General features: G+C 33.5%; 1 protein-coding gene across 2 annotated transcripts; it reads right to left on the reverse strand.

The window, feature by feature from the left end:
- Positions 1-1,382: 1,382 nt before the first annotated feature.
- Positions 1,383-12,304, reverse strand: LOC148605250 (uncharacterized). 2 transcript variants are annotated; one of them, XM_088548139.1, is made up of 4 exons: positions 12,230-12,304; positions 11,342-11,661; positions 4,690-4,913; positions 1,383-1,883 (listed from the first exon to the last, which is right to left on the reverse strand). In XM_088548139.1, the coding sequence occupies exons 2-4, from the start codon at positions 11,616-11,618 to the stop codon at positions 1,782-1,784; spliced, it is 603 nt and encodes a 200-aa protein (XP_088404265.1). In that variant the 5' UTR covers positions 11,619-11,661; positions 12,230-12,304; the 3' UTR covers positions 1,383-1,781. The 2 variants fall into 2 exon arrangements, with proteins under 2 accessions (XP_088404265.1, XP_088404264.1); XM_088548138.1 differs by lacking the exon at positions 1,383-1,883 and having other exon boundaries at positions 4,473-4,913.
- Between the last annotated feature and the right edge of the window lie 3,830 nt (positions 12,305-16,134).

The following is a 16,134-nucleotide window of genomic DNA, read 5'->3' on the forward strand; positions in this document are numbered from 1 at the left end:
CCAGAGAAAGAATTCAGAAATTCTTGACAAGAATGCCTGCAATACTATCAGGTGCAGGACTGGATAAAGCCAGGCAGTGCTTCCTTTATGAATACATACGTATATTTGTATATACAGATGATTTCAAAGATCAAGTTTGTCCTAAGCCTGTTGTGCCAAAGAAAGAAGTAGACTTGACTCGGGAGTACAGTCAACAGTTAACACTCAAGCCTGTAATGCTACCAACAAAGGCACTTCAGAATGTTTACAAGTTACAATCCTGAATTCTAGTATCGTGTTGCTTTAGCAACAACAGAATACACTTATGGATTCAAGTTACCATGGATAAGAATAAAATAATAGAAATACAAGTTTGTGACCTGGTAACAAATAACACACGAAGAAAACATCTTGAAATACAGCATACATGTACATGTAGTTCACAAAACAAAATGTCACCATTACAAAGAAAATAAGAGCCATTTCATGAATCTGTTGTGTAAGTCACAATAACGAAATGGCCCATATCTCAGAAATTGCATGGAGTTGGAAAAAGATATTTTCAGGAAATGTTATTCGATTTATACATGTATGCATGTACATAATAAAAATGGACTTGTAACACTATTCACAAAAATCTAATCTTGCCCCATTTTTCCTGTCACGATCAAAATATGTATCCGAGTTATTCAATTTTTGTCGGTGTTACATGTATATTTTGCACAGACGGACCTGACTTTATTAATAAAAGGAGGAAAATGTTAATTGTTGAATGCCAATTATAACATGCATATTTATAGAAGTTAGTAGATGCCAAGATTTTGAAATGCCCGGAGATGTTCTGAAAAGAGAATGCTGTGACATGTAGAAATTAGCAAGAAACTTCACGAAAAGGTCAAAATCAATTAAATATATATATATATATGATACATACGGTTACATGCATGTACATACATTGTACAATGTACCAACTTATGATAATGTATATTACATGTATTGTTCGACATATTTTTTTAAATATTATTATTATTATTATATTATATTATGAAAATAAGTTTTTTCTCAAAACATAATAGATCAAAGTATAGGAAAAACAAGGGTAAGCTTCAAAGGCCTTGAGCGGCCCCAATTTCTCTGCCGTAACATCACTTTTGAAAAATGGGCTGTCTCGTTTCGCAACCATGTAAAATGCATGATAATTTAACATTTTTAGTAAACATTATTTTGGTCTGGCTGTGTATACGCCATACGAAAAGGTAATTTCGTCTTTTGGATAGATATTACTTTGACCTATCGTCGCCGGTGAATGCGCAAAAAGGGGTAATCAACGGTTTACATTCGACAAATGTATGCTATAATAAAATACATTTATTAGCAATATGAATGAAATTCAAATACTGCATTTACATATATAATTTAAAAGAACTAGTCCACATACAATGCAGACACTGCTGATACATTGTGAAGAAAAATCCATCGAACAAATGATGCTTTTATTGGTCTCCATATGCTGTATTTTTACGTAATGATAATTCTGGTTGTTTTGAGATATGAACTTAAGAGAAATCTCAATAAACCAACCGCGTCAAACAAAACCACGAACGATAACTCCTGTCATGCGCCAATATTTTACACAATCTATACATGTCACTATTTATCTCGAAAGTGCAACAAAAGGATAAACTGAAAGTGGTTTCGTGGTCTGTATCTGTTCTTGCATAACAAAAAGAAGTGAAATCTGTGGGTTTTGCACATATATGTACATTAATCACCTTTTGTTTGATTCTCAAAAAGACTGCTACTTAAACAACAAAAACGAACAGACACGCCAGTACAGCAACCACAAATACAAATATCAGCCAGTCAGTTCCTTTCTTTCTATCCTTATAGTGTGGGGTTAGTACCTGAAAATGCCAACAATATTCATTACCTGTACATGTATAAAAGGCTTAGAATCACATTCCCCTATACTTGAAAATACGAAGGGGAAAGGGGCGTTAGGCGTTCTCTCCTTTTGAGATTTGTTTTGTCTTTATTGAAGTACAGTATGTTTCAGTGTTATAAATCTTCGAAAATAAATCCTTGTAATATCATATTTTTTTTTTCAAAATAATTAATTTAACAGCATTTGCTTTTGTATTGTGCATACGAACTCTTAGAAATATTTTCAAAATTTTATGTCAACAGACCTAAAAAAAAATTTCCCTTAGCATTAATTTAATTTTGTCAGTTCAAATGTTAAAACACTTATTTGAATATCTGGTGTAAAATTAAACAAGGAATCCATGTGGCCAGGCTACATTTCATACCAAGTCACTTCAAGTAATTTGAATATCTAAATGTCAATACAGGATTAGAAACCATGACTGTGTGGTGGTCAATTAAAATCTATAACAGATATTTTTTATTGAGTTGATGTCGCATGTCGATGTTATGTAACTGAATATTCAAATAGTTATTCCAATACTTAAGCAAACAAGAAAGAATAAAAAGGCATGAAATGGAATTAAGCAATTAACTCAATCGGAACTACTCGGCCATCTCTGCTACATTCAAAATAATCTCGGATGCAGAAAGGAGAATTTCTTCTTGAAAAATTTGCCGGAATTGTAGTCAGACGCGAATCGTAGTAGTTCAATCCACAAGGTAACGCTTTAAAGTTAAGTTGGATAGCACAAGAAATATAGAACAACATTTCTTCCAAGAATTTTGGCGCCAAGCGAGGAACTAAGAAAAATAGTGACGGTGAAAAAAATTCAACCAGTTTATTATAATAAATATAATTTTAGAATTGAATCGGTCAAATTCCGGAAAGATCCATCCGCCTAGTGCCTCCGAAGTTTTCCTTTTGTGTAACTAGAAAGGCTGAGGTGTACCAATTGGCAATTAATCCTAATAAAAATATTTCCCTTGGTTCGTAATCTTATGACAAATGAATTTTCAAGATTTTTTTTTCTATTTTTTTAAATTCAAATGGACTACAGTGGATATATATATATATATATATATATATATATATATATATATATATATATATATATATATATATATATAAAGGTCTGAAAAATTCCCACCGATGTTAGAACTCAAATTTGCGATGCAAATTTTTGGTCGTTCCCTCCGCGGGACTCGAACTCGTACCGCTGTGACATCTATGGCAACACCGCCTGCACGAAGTCCAGCGCCCTAGACCACTCGGCCAGCTAGGCTATAAGAAAATTTCGCTGGCCGGGTCATTCCTCCTCGTAGGATTAATCTAGGGTTGTAACTTAGTACTAGATGTATGGTAGTACGGGACAGTTCATTTAAATGTTATTATGTGTAGTGAATAGAGACGTCACATTCTGAGACGTTGTATAATATTGATTTGTTGTGACATGCATCATTAATTTGATCCTCTATCCTACATAATAACACCTAGATGTCCCGTACTACCATACATCGTGTACTAAGTTACAGCCCTAGATTAATCCTACGAGGAGGAATGACCCGGCCAGCGAAAGCTACATTTTTATACAGCTAGATGGCCGAGTGGTCTAGGGCGCTGGACTTAGTGCAGGCGGTGTTGCCATAGATGTCACAGCGGTACGAGTTCGAGTCCCGCGGTGGGAACGACAAAAATTTGCTTCGCAAATTTGACAGTTCTAACATCGTTGGGAATTTTTTCAGACTCTTCTATATATATATATATATATATATATATATGTGTGTGTGTGTGTTTGTTGAAATATAATATACATACAGTTATGTCCATTCTTATTCATGTACATTTTATAACGGAAAGTGAAAAATAACAGATATGTAAGGCTTTTGGGTATGTGTGCATAAAAATTAAAATTGAAAATTGTAGACCACATGTAGATGTTCTTGTAGCAACATAATAGTCATAATAGTTTTACAAAGAGAGTTAATTCCAAACAAAAAAAATTAAATGTTCAGTACATGTAATGTATATGCAGATGAGAGAAATTTGAGTTGGAGTTGTCTTTCAGTCAGGTTAACCACAGTTTTAGTATTCTGTACACCATTTTATAAATCTTCGAAAAAAATTCTTGAACAATCATTACATTAAGCATAGGAAAGTGTTTTTTTTCTTTTATTGAGATAAAATTAAAAAAAAATACTATTTAAAGTTCGTATGAACTTTAGAAATGGACTGAAGTGGAAAAAATGAAATATTTAAAAACAAGAGGCTCCCAGGACCCTGAATGGCTCACCTGATTAAATTTTACCTTTCAAGGGCAATACATTTAACAAGGAGTTGTCCAACATTTTTGACTCAAGAAGACTATGGTAGGAGTTATTATAAGGATCATTTCATCAACTGAAGGTTTCTTTCTATCTATTATAGTTTTTTTAGATATTGGCTGAATGAATTTTTAATTTTTTTTTCGAAGATTTATAAAACCCAAACGGACTTTTTATTGTAAAATTTATAAATTCATTATCGCTCTTTTGTAGCTAACCGTCATACATTTTATAATACTCCTTTCATCAGTATACAAACACAGTGACGGATCCCTAGATAACAGAAGGATTCCAGAAACCAGAAGAAAAGGGGAGTTCTGGGCAATCATTTGCTCCTTTTGTTCGAACTTAATTAACCAAACTTTTCAACAAAAGGGGGTTCCACCCCTGGAATCTCCTGGCTCCGTCGCTGAAATATAGTTTTATATCGGTGTAATTTGGTTGGATACTAATCACAAATACCTGTTGCATAAAAGACAAAATAGGTACATCTAAGGAAGGTGTACATGTATTCAGACAGAACTGCTGCTTATCAACATCATCACAATAGTTCATGACATGGGCAAATCTGTTTCCAGGCAACCTAAGTTTATTGATAAAGGAGTCGACCCGTTTCTGTATTGTTGGATCCGTTTTATTGGACTGGACTTTGTCTCTGTACGTTAAAACTCCGTTTATTGGTATGTCTAAAATATACATGTCAGTTGGGAAAATAAAATATCTTTTAAACTATACTGCATTCTGAAAATAAAATATGTAAGACTAGCATCCTTATAGCTTCTGGGTTATTTTCCTAGATGTACTTTACAACCTTGAAATTGCAAAGAAAACATCAGGTGACTAGTATAAAACCGTAGACCAGTTTGATTTCTACCAGATTCATCGTAAATTGCCAATGTGAAAGTCATCTGTAGAATATCTGTGTCAAAAATTATTATAAATTTTATCTACTGTGATTACTAGAGATGCATTTTGCAAATATAAAAAGTCGTACATGTACATATGGATCCAGTAGATTTTATGTCATATAAATTGTATGGAGGACGAAGTCCTCATCGCAATAATCAATAAGAATTCAATCAGTACTAAGAGTTAAAATTAACCTGCGCATGTGATCAACATGTAGTAACCTACAATGGATATATGAGTAGTAAAAAAGTGCTCTAGTTTTTGAGTTTAATGGGCCTAGAGAGTATATGGCTATATCATATGTCAATGGAAAGATAAATCAATGTAGGTTTTTAATATCAAACTTACAAATGTATCAATTAGAGGACGGAGGGTTTTTTTTTTTTTTTTTTGGGGGGGGGGTTAAAAATCAATCGACCGCAACACACTGATACGTAATTTAAGTGAAATCGTTTATTGTAAATATTGGAAAACAAGTAACATGTAAAGATCACATGTATACAATAACAAATATGTAAAAAAAGAACTTTTTCCGACAAAAGTTGACTATTTAATCACAGAACAAATTCGCCTCTAAAAATGATTGCATTTTAGTGCATTTTATTTTCAATGATCAAGAGATAATAATTAGACAACCGGACAACATACAATATTACAATGTATATCTAAGTGTTCTTTACTGAATAACAAATGAAACAAACACAACTTTCTCGATTCGACCTGCAACATGAACTTTACAAAATGTGCAAATGAGCAAATTTTTGAACCACTAGTTATACTAAAATTGTAAATTACGAAATCATTTCCCGAACAACTTGTTCTGTTCTGTTGGTACAACGGAAAAGCTCGTATATCATCAAAAAAAACTTTTGTTTTACATGATCAATATCTTAAATGCTTTTTAAACAGATAGATACAATCTGACATTTGTTTTCTGTTATTCAGTAATTGAGAGCTCAACAATGTTCGTTTTGAGGAAATTGGAATGAAGAACAGGATATTCAGACAAAGCACCACAAATACAAAAACAGTCATTAGAATAACATATATAAATTTAAGGAATTGAATATCAAACCAGGTTTTGGACCGCTATTATTGGTAGGATATTAATTTCCTCAGTTTTTCCTTAAGCGCCCGTCGATCTGTTCTTTTATAAATAATGTCATTCCGGATTTAAACTAAGGAGGGAAACCCTGGCATTGCTTAAAAGTCATCAAGTATGTGACGGTGAAAAAGAACGTTGCAATGATTTTTTTTTCTGGGTCCACTGAATCAGCGCCCGTGCTATTATTTTTTTTCAACATGTACACATGCCTATTACTCGTTCAATTATCTTATAATCCTAAGAACTAGACTATCAAGTATAATAAACAATATTCAATATCTGTGCAGGTCCGGGTGTAGATAGGCCTGCAGCAGCGCTAAGCCTGTCGTAAAAGGCGACTAAATAGTGCTCAGAACCCTAGCCGGGGACTAGGGCGCTCTGCCCACAGAGCAACTGGGTTGTGTGCCCCAGGTGGTGGAATAGGTTACCCCTGGCGTGTTACATGCTAGGGTTGTCAGGCTACAATACGGAAAACCTGACCGCAAACCATAGCGGTGCACCGTGTTGGGAAAGATGCCACGTTCCTAGCACGTTAAAGAACCCTACTGTGGTATTCTCCCGGAGAAGGAACCATAAGGCTCCGCCACAGGAGACCAAATTGCCAGACTCTACCCATCTCTCCCCTTTTTTCAGTGGCAATCAAAATTTGTCGACCCATTATCCTTGTGTCCCATCCCATTTTTCATTTCACCATCATTTCATGTTCATTTTATCATCCACTTCATGTTAATCGCCTGAATACAGCTGAAATATTGCTGCTCGGGCGTTAAACCCCAACTAACAAAAACCGTTTTGAATGATAATAAAAACATACTTTGACCCTGGGAATTATGATAATTTCGCTTATAGTCTCCCCTGAAGGTCAATTTGCTAATAGAAAAACTACTCTGTCACAATAAACTTCAAAGTTTCTTATAAAACTTTAAAAGAGAAATAATGACGTTTCAATAATAAAGTACATTTTGTATACAAAAGAAAATTTGCCGGAATTTTGAATTAAATTGTATTTGGAAGATTTAAAGTTTTCATGCAATTTACTGTTCAAAATTATTATTGTGTAAAGAAAGTATTCATTTCCACAACAAAATTTGTGTTTACGGAGCTGTAAATCCTCAAATATAAATATTCAATTTAATGCATGAAGTTATGTGGAAGTAACTCATGTCTGATTTCAGATTATCTCGTATTAAAGATGTAGGCATATATTTTCAAGGTTTACAAATCGATTTCTCTTGGAACATTCCCCACTGGGTTGAAACAGGGAAAAGGGTAAATAGTACTAACGTTGTGAAAAGTTTTCGGTGTTATTTGAATAGAAAAAAAAGTATAGATTAATAAGATTTATGAAACAAAAGTTACATGCACTTGTTACTTATAAGGCAGATCTTTGATTGCAATCATACAAGGCATATAAAATTGCATGGTAACTATTTAAATACTTTGGAATATAGAGAAACGTAAACTATACAAGATTCTTTCCAGCGCTGATAGCATTTTAAACTTTCCCTTGTATATGTATTGATATCGAGGAAGTGATTTTGACAGAAGATACCAATTTGTTACGAAAATAACTCCTTGTAGTATCCAGTTGAAATATCAAGCATGACGAATAACTATGATGTGTAGTTTCTATTAATTCCTTTTTCTAATACATGTACAAACCTGTATATATTTTCTCGCAGTCAAAATAACGAAATGGTTCATTCTGATCTTTACTTTTAATCAAATTTTCTGCATGAAGACCCCTTGTTGTGAAATTTAGGGGAATTTCCATTCTATTTTTAGCTCATGGTCTTCTAGGAGGCTAGTAAACCTCGCATAATATTTCTATGGCTATTAGTGTACATATGCAGCTTTTAGGTGATGTATAGTTTTCTTTAGGTTAACCTTAAGGTAGAAGCTCCACAAATTAGTTTAACTTAGTTCGATTTAAACAGAGGACCTCATTAGGATTTGACCCATGGGTCCCTACTAGGGCTAAGCCTCCACATACTGGTGACTTATAATGCAACCAAAGATACACGTACCTTGCCCTGTTTTGTAAAAAAGGAGTAAGATCCAGTAGCGCTTCTGCAGGAAAAAACGTCAAAAATCAAGTGATGAACCTAATTCGAAGGTCAACCTGGGTGACCAAGGTCGATTAGTCCGTTAGTACATCTTGGGACTGAGATTTCAAGCATAATTAAAGACTATCGATTCCCAAAATATTTGGAATTTCCATATCTTCCTTTGTCCTTTACACAAATTTAATAAAAAGCTTCACCAAGCACAGCATGATACGACCGCAGTGATCGAACCCTTGACGGATAGAGCAAGTGAGATCACTATATTAGTTTGACACACTTAAGCATAAGGACTTACAGTTTATATGAACACAACACATGGTTTTGACACTATATTGTAAAAAGATTTAAAGTTAATTAAAAATTTTCAAATCAGACCAAATAAAAAAATGTCGATTTTTGGAGTGTTGCTCCCTTGACCCATTAAAAACATGAGATATCTCTGAAATTTCTATGCTAAATGCAGGCAAATATTTTTATGAGGAATCCAATAACCCAATGAATTAAAGCCAAAATCGGACCAACAATAAAAAAGTCGATTTTTTTTCGGTTGTGGCCCCTTTTGCCCCTTATAACTCGAAAACTGTACGAGATAGCTAAAATCTTTTTGAAAAATTTAGGCAGAGACTTTTATGAGGGATCCAATATATTTATTTTTTTAATCGGACAAAAAATTTTTAAAAAGTGGATTTTTTTCGGGTATGGCCCCTTTGATCCCTTATAACCCGAAAATTGTAAGAGATGTCTGATATGCAGGCAGGGGTTTGTATGAGGAATCGAATTAATTTCGTTTTTGAAATCAGACAAAAAATGAAAAATACGATTTTTTCCGGATTTAGCCTCTTTGGCTCATTATCACTTGAAAACCTTAAGAGATGTCTGAAATCTGATAAATGCAGGCAAGAATTGTTATAAGGAACATTAAAAAAGGGATTTTAAAATCGGATAAAAAAAAGTTGATTTTTTGCGGGCGTCGTCTTACTTTGACCCCTTATAACTTGAATATGGTCCAAAATACATGGAATCAGCTGCAACATTTGTTTACAATAATTCAATAAGGAACACAACAAAAAAGAATAATTACAATCGGAATAAAACAAATTTTCTACATGGGTTTTAATAAAAAAATATACTTTTAGCCCCTTTTTCTAAAATGGTAGGGGGAACAAAGTGAATATGAACCTTCCATTTGTGGTTAGTAAGATCATATCAAAATTTCAGAACAATTGCTCATACACAACTAGAAGTATAGCATGGTAACGAGGTGCCCAAAGACGACGAGGACGACTACGTTTGTTTGTTTGTTGGGGTTTAATGTCCGAGACTACGACGACGATGGCAAAAACTGTGCCATAACATTATATGATCACAAATTGCTTACGATTGTCTGAAAATTGCCCCTAACCATTTATGTACCAAGTTTGAAGTTGGTGTCTTGGACCAAGGTCAATTAGTCCATCTTGGGATAAGGATAAGATTTTAGGCCTACTCGAGGACTATCAATCCCCAAAATATTGGAAACTTCCATTTCTTCCTCTGTCGTTGAGAAAATTTAAAAAAGCGGACCCACTTATCACATCTATACAAACGTTGGTGCAAATGGCTTGGACCAAGGTCAATTAGTCCATCTTGGGACTGGGATGAAATTTTAGGCCTACTTAAGGAAAATTAATTTCCAAAATATTGGGAATTTCAATACCTTCCTCTGCCGTTGAGAAAATTTTAACCCCCCCCCCCCCTTTACAACTTGTGTACCAAATTTGGTGTCGGTGGGACCAAGGTACATTTTTCCATCCTGGGACTGGGATGAAATTTTAGGACCCCTTTTTACAATTCCTTTAGTAGGCCTAAAATCTCATTTCAAAAGGGGGGCCTAAAGCAAAAATAGTCCTACACAAGTTTTAGTGTATTTGTGTTATGTTGCTGTGACAAAAATGATTATCAAATTTGCACAAGTGAGCTTGTGTTTGGCAGGGAATTATATTTTCTTTATTTCTGAATTAAATACTTTTTATGAGTTCTGCATGAAGACCCCTTTTTGTGAAATCTAGGGGAATTCCCGTTCTATTTTTAGCTCAATGTCTTCTAGGAGCCGGTGTCGTACTGCAAGGTACATGTAGTAAACCCCACATAGCATGTTTAGAGCTATTAGTGTACATATGCATCTTTTAGGTGATGTATAGTTTTCTTTAGGTTAAACTTAAGTTAGAAGCTCCATAAATCATTGAACTTAGTAAAATTAGCGTTGAAGCCTATGGGAAGTTACATTAGAGGTTTGTAGCTTAAAACAGTCCAGAAACTAGACAAAATGCCCGGAAACGATCCCGTGTTATACAATTTTAGTACAATTAAAAGTTTAAATATGTGAAAATTTGGAACATCCAACTCATTTGCAAAGCCCATGTTGCAGATCAAATCGAGATTGCCGCGTTATTTAATTTGATATTCAGTAAAGAATACTTAGTAACTGTTATACTTTGTAATATTATACGGCGTCTTATTATCTCTTAATCATCGAAAATTATAGGGGCATTTTTGTTCTGTGATGAGTCAACTTTTGTCGGGAAAAGTTCATTTTTATATTTTTGCAATTTTATACATATGATCTTTACATGTTACTTGTTTTCCAATACCTACAATAAAGATTTCACTTAAATTACTTATCGAAGTGTATAGGGGCCGATTAATCTTTTACCTCTCCTGTAATTAATGCAAAATAGCAGAAAACCTTACCACTTTTGAGTTAGAAAAGAATACATTTATTTATCTTTCCATGATATATGATATAGCAGTATACCCTCTAGGCCCACTAAATTTCGAAAAAAATCATGAGTAGGGGAGGATCTTACATGTAATAATTTCGTATCTTTAACCAAAACAAAATGTTTACATAAGTTTTATAAAGTTATTAAGATAAATAAATCCTAGCTAATGTAAAACTGTAAAGAAGGGGTAATTATTATAACAAAATAAAATCCGATATAATCAACTGTCCCGTTAACGATTACACAAGTTACATATTGCCATAATATTTTACCTCTCATTTCTCCAGCTTCAAGAAAGTTCTCAGGCAACGGACTGTTCGGGCTACATACAACGATGATCCGGTCGACGGGAAATTTATTTACATACATTTTCATGGATTTGTTATAATTCTTCGCCAAACCATCGATGCCATGGTAACCGACATAATTTCTTTCTTTTAAGAGAGACTCGTCTTCACTGATTCTTCCAGAAAATACCAATCGCAGGAGTGCTTTGCCTATTTCAGAACAATCATCCTCAAAACCAGTCATATCAAGAAATGTAGGCATCAAAACGTTATCGTGAACCCGGCAGTACAACTTCTTTGGTTAACTGAAATGGGAAAGTTCAAAACGTTTTCGAGATTCTAGTCATGCGATTTCTTTGGACAACTGAAATACGTGTAGGAAAGTTCAAAACGTTATCGTGAATCCGGTAATAAGACTAATTTGGGTAACTGAAATGGGAAAGTTCAAATTTTGAAGAAAGAAAAAACAACACAAAGCAAGGGAACTTTGAACAATCTTAATATGACCAAACGGTTGTTCAGCATCGAATTTCTATACTTTTTTTTTCGCTGTTAAAATGCATAATTTGTTTTATGTAACTTATAAAATGAGTATTCAATCATTAATAGGTTCGATAGATTATGCAAACATAGATGTAAAAATGATTACTTTAAAAGAATTATTTTTCGTGCTTGCTCATTTTCGTGAATTCTGTCAAGTAAACATTTTCGCGGTTTCAAAAAATGATAAGCGTTCTATAGTGTAAAAAAAATCAATTTTGCAGATACTATTTTTCGCGTTTCAGAATTCAGAAATAGTCCGAAGACCAGACGCTTTAAATCAGGATGGAAACTAGCAAATCTAAATAAACTGATTCAGAACCGATAAATAACCTTCTGAATCGGGTAGTAACTTGTCTGCCTCCACCACCAAAATTTCCATGAATGGCGATTTGACGCCAGCTATCCATATTGAAACTTGCGAACACAGAGTTCAAAAAGGATGACTTTCCTCCACCTGGGCAACCTACTACGGCAATGTTTAATGGATACTTCACAGAATGTGTATCGCCTGCCCTCTCCTTGTAGCTTTTCAACAGCTGTTCTTTCTCTCGAAATTTTGGATCATCTGTCTGGTTTGGGGTTGCATTCTGTTCGCGTAGTTTTCCTCAACGAACGAATGTTCAGAACACGTCTTTCTTGACTAACCTGCGTACATGTAAGTTAAAGATCTTGAACATATGAGATTATTTAAGTTCAATTTTTACTAGGAAGTCATGTGACTTCTGATGATGTCGATCAAAGGGACGGACATCCGGTTGATAACCGAATTAAAGTAAAGTACTTCCACCGCAAAAGAGATCTGGCGGATAAATTTTGAAGATGTATCAATTGATTATTTCGTATTTAAATACACTGCCCGTTTTTTACAGTATACGATTGAAATTATTTTCTTTTCCATAAATGATGGTCAAAGAAAAATTAAAATACACATACAAAAGTTTGAACTATATTTCAACAATGCCTTTGACTTCCATAAATGGAATTCACGTGATTGGCTACGTTTAAATCAATAGGTTAATTGAGAAACAAAAAAAAAACAAAAAAAAAAACGAAATGAAACTGTAAAATTGGTTCAAAATTCCCAATAAAATAAACAAGTAATCTGAGTGTCAGGGTTCTTCATTTCATCAAATGTGGATATGATTTACAAACGAAAAAGGTGATTCCTCCTCGTAGGATTAATCTAGGGCTGTAACTTAGTACACGATGTATGGTAGTACGGAACAGTTTATCTAGGTGTTATTATGTAGGATAGAGGATCAAATTAATGATGCATGTCACAACAAATCAATATTATACAACGTCTCAGAATATGACGACTCTATTCTCTACACTGCTCCATCGGATCAAATTGATACAGGGAAGATAACGTAAACTTATAGAAGGGTCTGAAAGTTTCTATAAGTTTACGTTATCTTCCCTGTATCAATTTGATCCGATGGAGCAGTGTAGAGAATAGAGTCGTCATATTCTGAGACGTTGTATAATATATATATATATATATATATATATATATATATATATATAAATATAACAGCAAAACGGCGGAATTACTGTACGATTTACTTGAAAAATATGAAACATAAAATAAGTCGAAATAATTAAGCAAGACATATAGCTTATTTAGACACGACAATACAAAGACAATACAATGACAATACAAAGACAATAAAATGACATTACATTTGATACAAAATGTGAACAATACACATAAACATACCTCGCATGAGGTGCAAGAGGCCTCGTTTTCCAGGGACAGTACAATTATTACATAAGCTGTTTATTCCACCTGAAGGAACAATATTAAAATAATAACTAATGTGCTAAAAATATGAAAAGGTAGTTATTTCCCTTGATTTAGAATATTTAATAAACAATTTATCTTTTACGTATTTTTAAGTTTATAAATAGTTATACTGTTGTCAATCTGTAACACCTCAATTTTACTTATAATTTTAAGTACACAAGTTTGAATTTAACCATTTTATTATTTTATTTACAAAAAATTAATATTATTATTACCTCAATATTACTGCTATCGATTATTTGTTATTCATACTTTATCTATATCAGTTTATAAGTTTTATCATTCATTCACAGGATCACACACATTTTACACACCAATCGATCAATCAATCAAATATTGTAAATTGATAAACAATATTATTTCCACAAAACAGATGATTAAATAACTATTCAGGTAATTGTTATTGTAAGGAAAGAAACTGACCTTCACTGCATCAGCAAATCTTCCACAGACTTTAGATTTAGTCAAATTATGTTGAAGTTCAAAGAAAATAAATTATGGCTTCATTCTTCAATAGTTTTCAATAGAGTGCCCAGAACAAACAAAACATTCCCGCTCAAAACCAATAACCCATAAACTGACCTATAGATATAGACTCACCCTTATATGGTGATATATAGAAAATACTAGAGACAGAGACAAAGTAAACATTGATTGTTTTAATGATTTTTATTAGAGAAAACATTAAAATAATTAATAAAGATATAAAACAGTTATGAATATATAAAACACAATAAACTATCAAAATTTCACTCTGCCACAAAACGAAGCAAACAAAAAATGGAAACGAAATTAAAATGAAATTTTGAATATTAAGTATTGTGCAGATGCTTGGTTTTAGTAGTGGTGAAAACGCTGATCCCGTTGTCAAAAATTAATCTTTTTGGAGATACAGAATGAACATATAGCCAACCGCAGATTATGGTTAGCGTCTTTAAAACCTATAAATACCTCGTGAACCCACACCTTTTTCCCGCGGATAAGTACATGTGACTGCACGTATTGTAATGACCCTTCTTAACAGTAGATTTGATGAAATCGATGCCCATGGCTAACATGCATATTCAGTTACAAGTCTACGAAATAATCTGAATAAAATCTTTTTTACGGCATTGAAACATGAGCAAGCGAAATACATACATGCGCATGCGTGTACCATACAATACCATACAGAATAAATTGAAAGCCTAGCTGAAAAATATGACCCTGTGAAGAAAATAACACCCTAAAAAGAATACAGATCAGATTCGGTTCTAACCTCTCAGGGGAATTATCAGATGAACCGGCTCTAAGACAGTTCGTAAAGAGTCATAGATTAGTCCTAGAGCAATCTCATCAGACAGTTCTGCTACTAGATCCAGCTCTTTTGACAGCAGTGCTGGCTCCTACGAGAACAGTTCTACTTGCAGAGCCGGCTCTACTGCTGGAACTGTCAGAAGAACTGGCTCTAGAACTGTTCTAAATATGTCATAGAACTGTTCTTCTGACAGTTCTAGGACAGTTTTGTGAGAGGTTAGAACTTATGTCATCTGTACACCTGTAGCATTCGTAAAAAAACATTCAAAATTAATATCCAACATTTCTTTATAAAACCATGAAAACCGACAAAAAAATCTGGGTCATAAGATAAACCTACAGTGTACATTGTATAACTCCTACACTGCATACTTTAAAAAAGACCTGCTCAGGATCTAACTACATGTACATGTACTGTAGTTATACGTACATGTACATGTAAATTATGTACATTTGTACATTTTAGTAACATCATGTATTCTGTTAAATAATTAATGTACATAAGGCATTATGTCTTAAAATGTAACCTATTATGCCGACGGTGATTTCTACAAGTACCTGTATGCGTTTTTGAAGTCATAAAACACCAATGCATGAAAGTAGACTAGATCTATCATTTCCTGTTTTACCGGAACCAACAAACAACGGATATCATGACAAACAGGTCTGGAACTTGATTTTCTGTGCATTTTTCAGGTTGTAATTTTTCATTCTCTTGTACTGTGGGAATTTTTTTTATACCACAAACATTTTTAGTCGTCTTGTGGTATTACCCTGTCGGAGTCGTCGGAGTCTGCACCGTTGGTGTTTGCTTATTTTCGTTTATCAACGATAACTTAAGTAAAACATATCGGATCTTTTTGTATTTTTAACACATTGATTTTAGGCAGATTGCGAATGGCCCTGTAATTGTTGAAGAATTTGCCTAATCCTTGAAATAAAGGGCTACAAGATGGAACATAAGTTATCATTAAAGTTTGCAGAAACATTTTATTGTAAATCCAAATTTGATTATTCAGATGTCAATGTACTCTTTTTGAAACTATGTTTAAGAGTTTTTTATCCTGCAATGAGGTTATTTGTTAAACGAATAAAGGTATATGGTTATTTTTTTGCTGTATCCGTACATTAT

This window comes from Perna viridis, chromosome 10 (assembly GCF_037379345.1).
Source record: "Perna viridis isolate PV_CMFRI_1.1 ecotype Kerala chromosome 10, ASM3737934v1, whole genome shotgun sequence".
Lineage (NCBI taxonomy): Eukaryota > Metazoa > Mollusca > Bivalvia > Mytilida > Mytilidae > Perna > Perna viridis.

Coding starts and splice junctions, on each gene's coding strand:
- LOC148605250 (XM_088548138.1), bottom strand. CDS start 11,618: ATGCCTACATTTCTTGATATGACTGGTTTTGAGGATGATTGTTCTGAA. Junction 4,914..11,341: donor TGAAGCTGGAGAAATGAGAG/GTAAAATATTAT, acceptor TGTATATTTTAG/ACATACCAATAAACGGAGTT.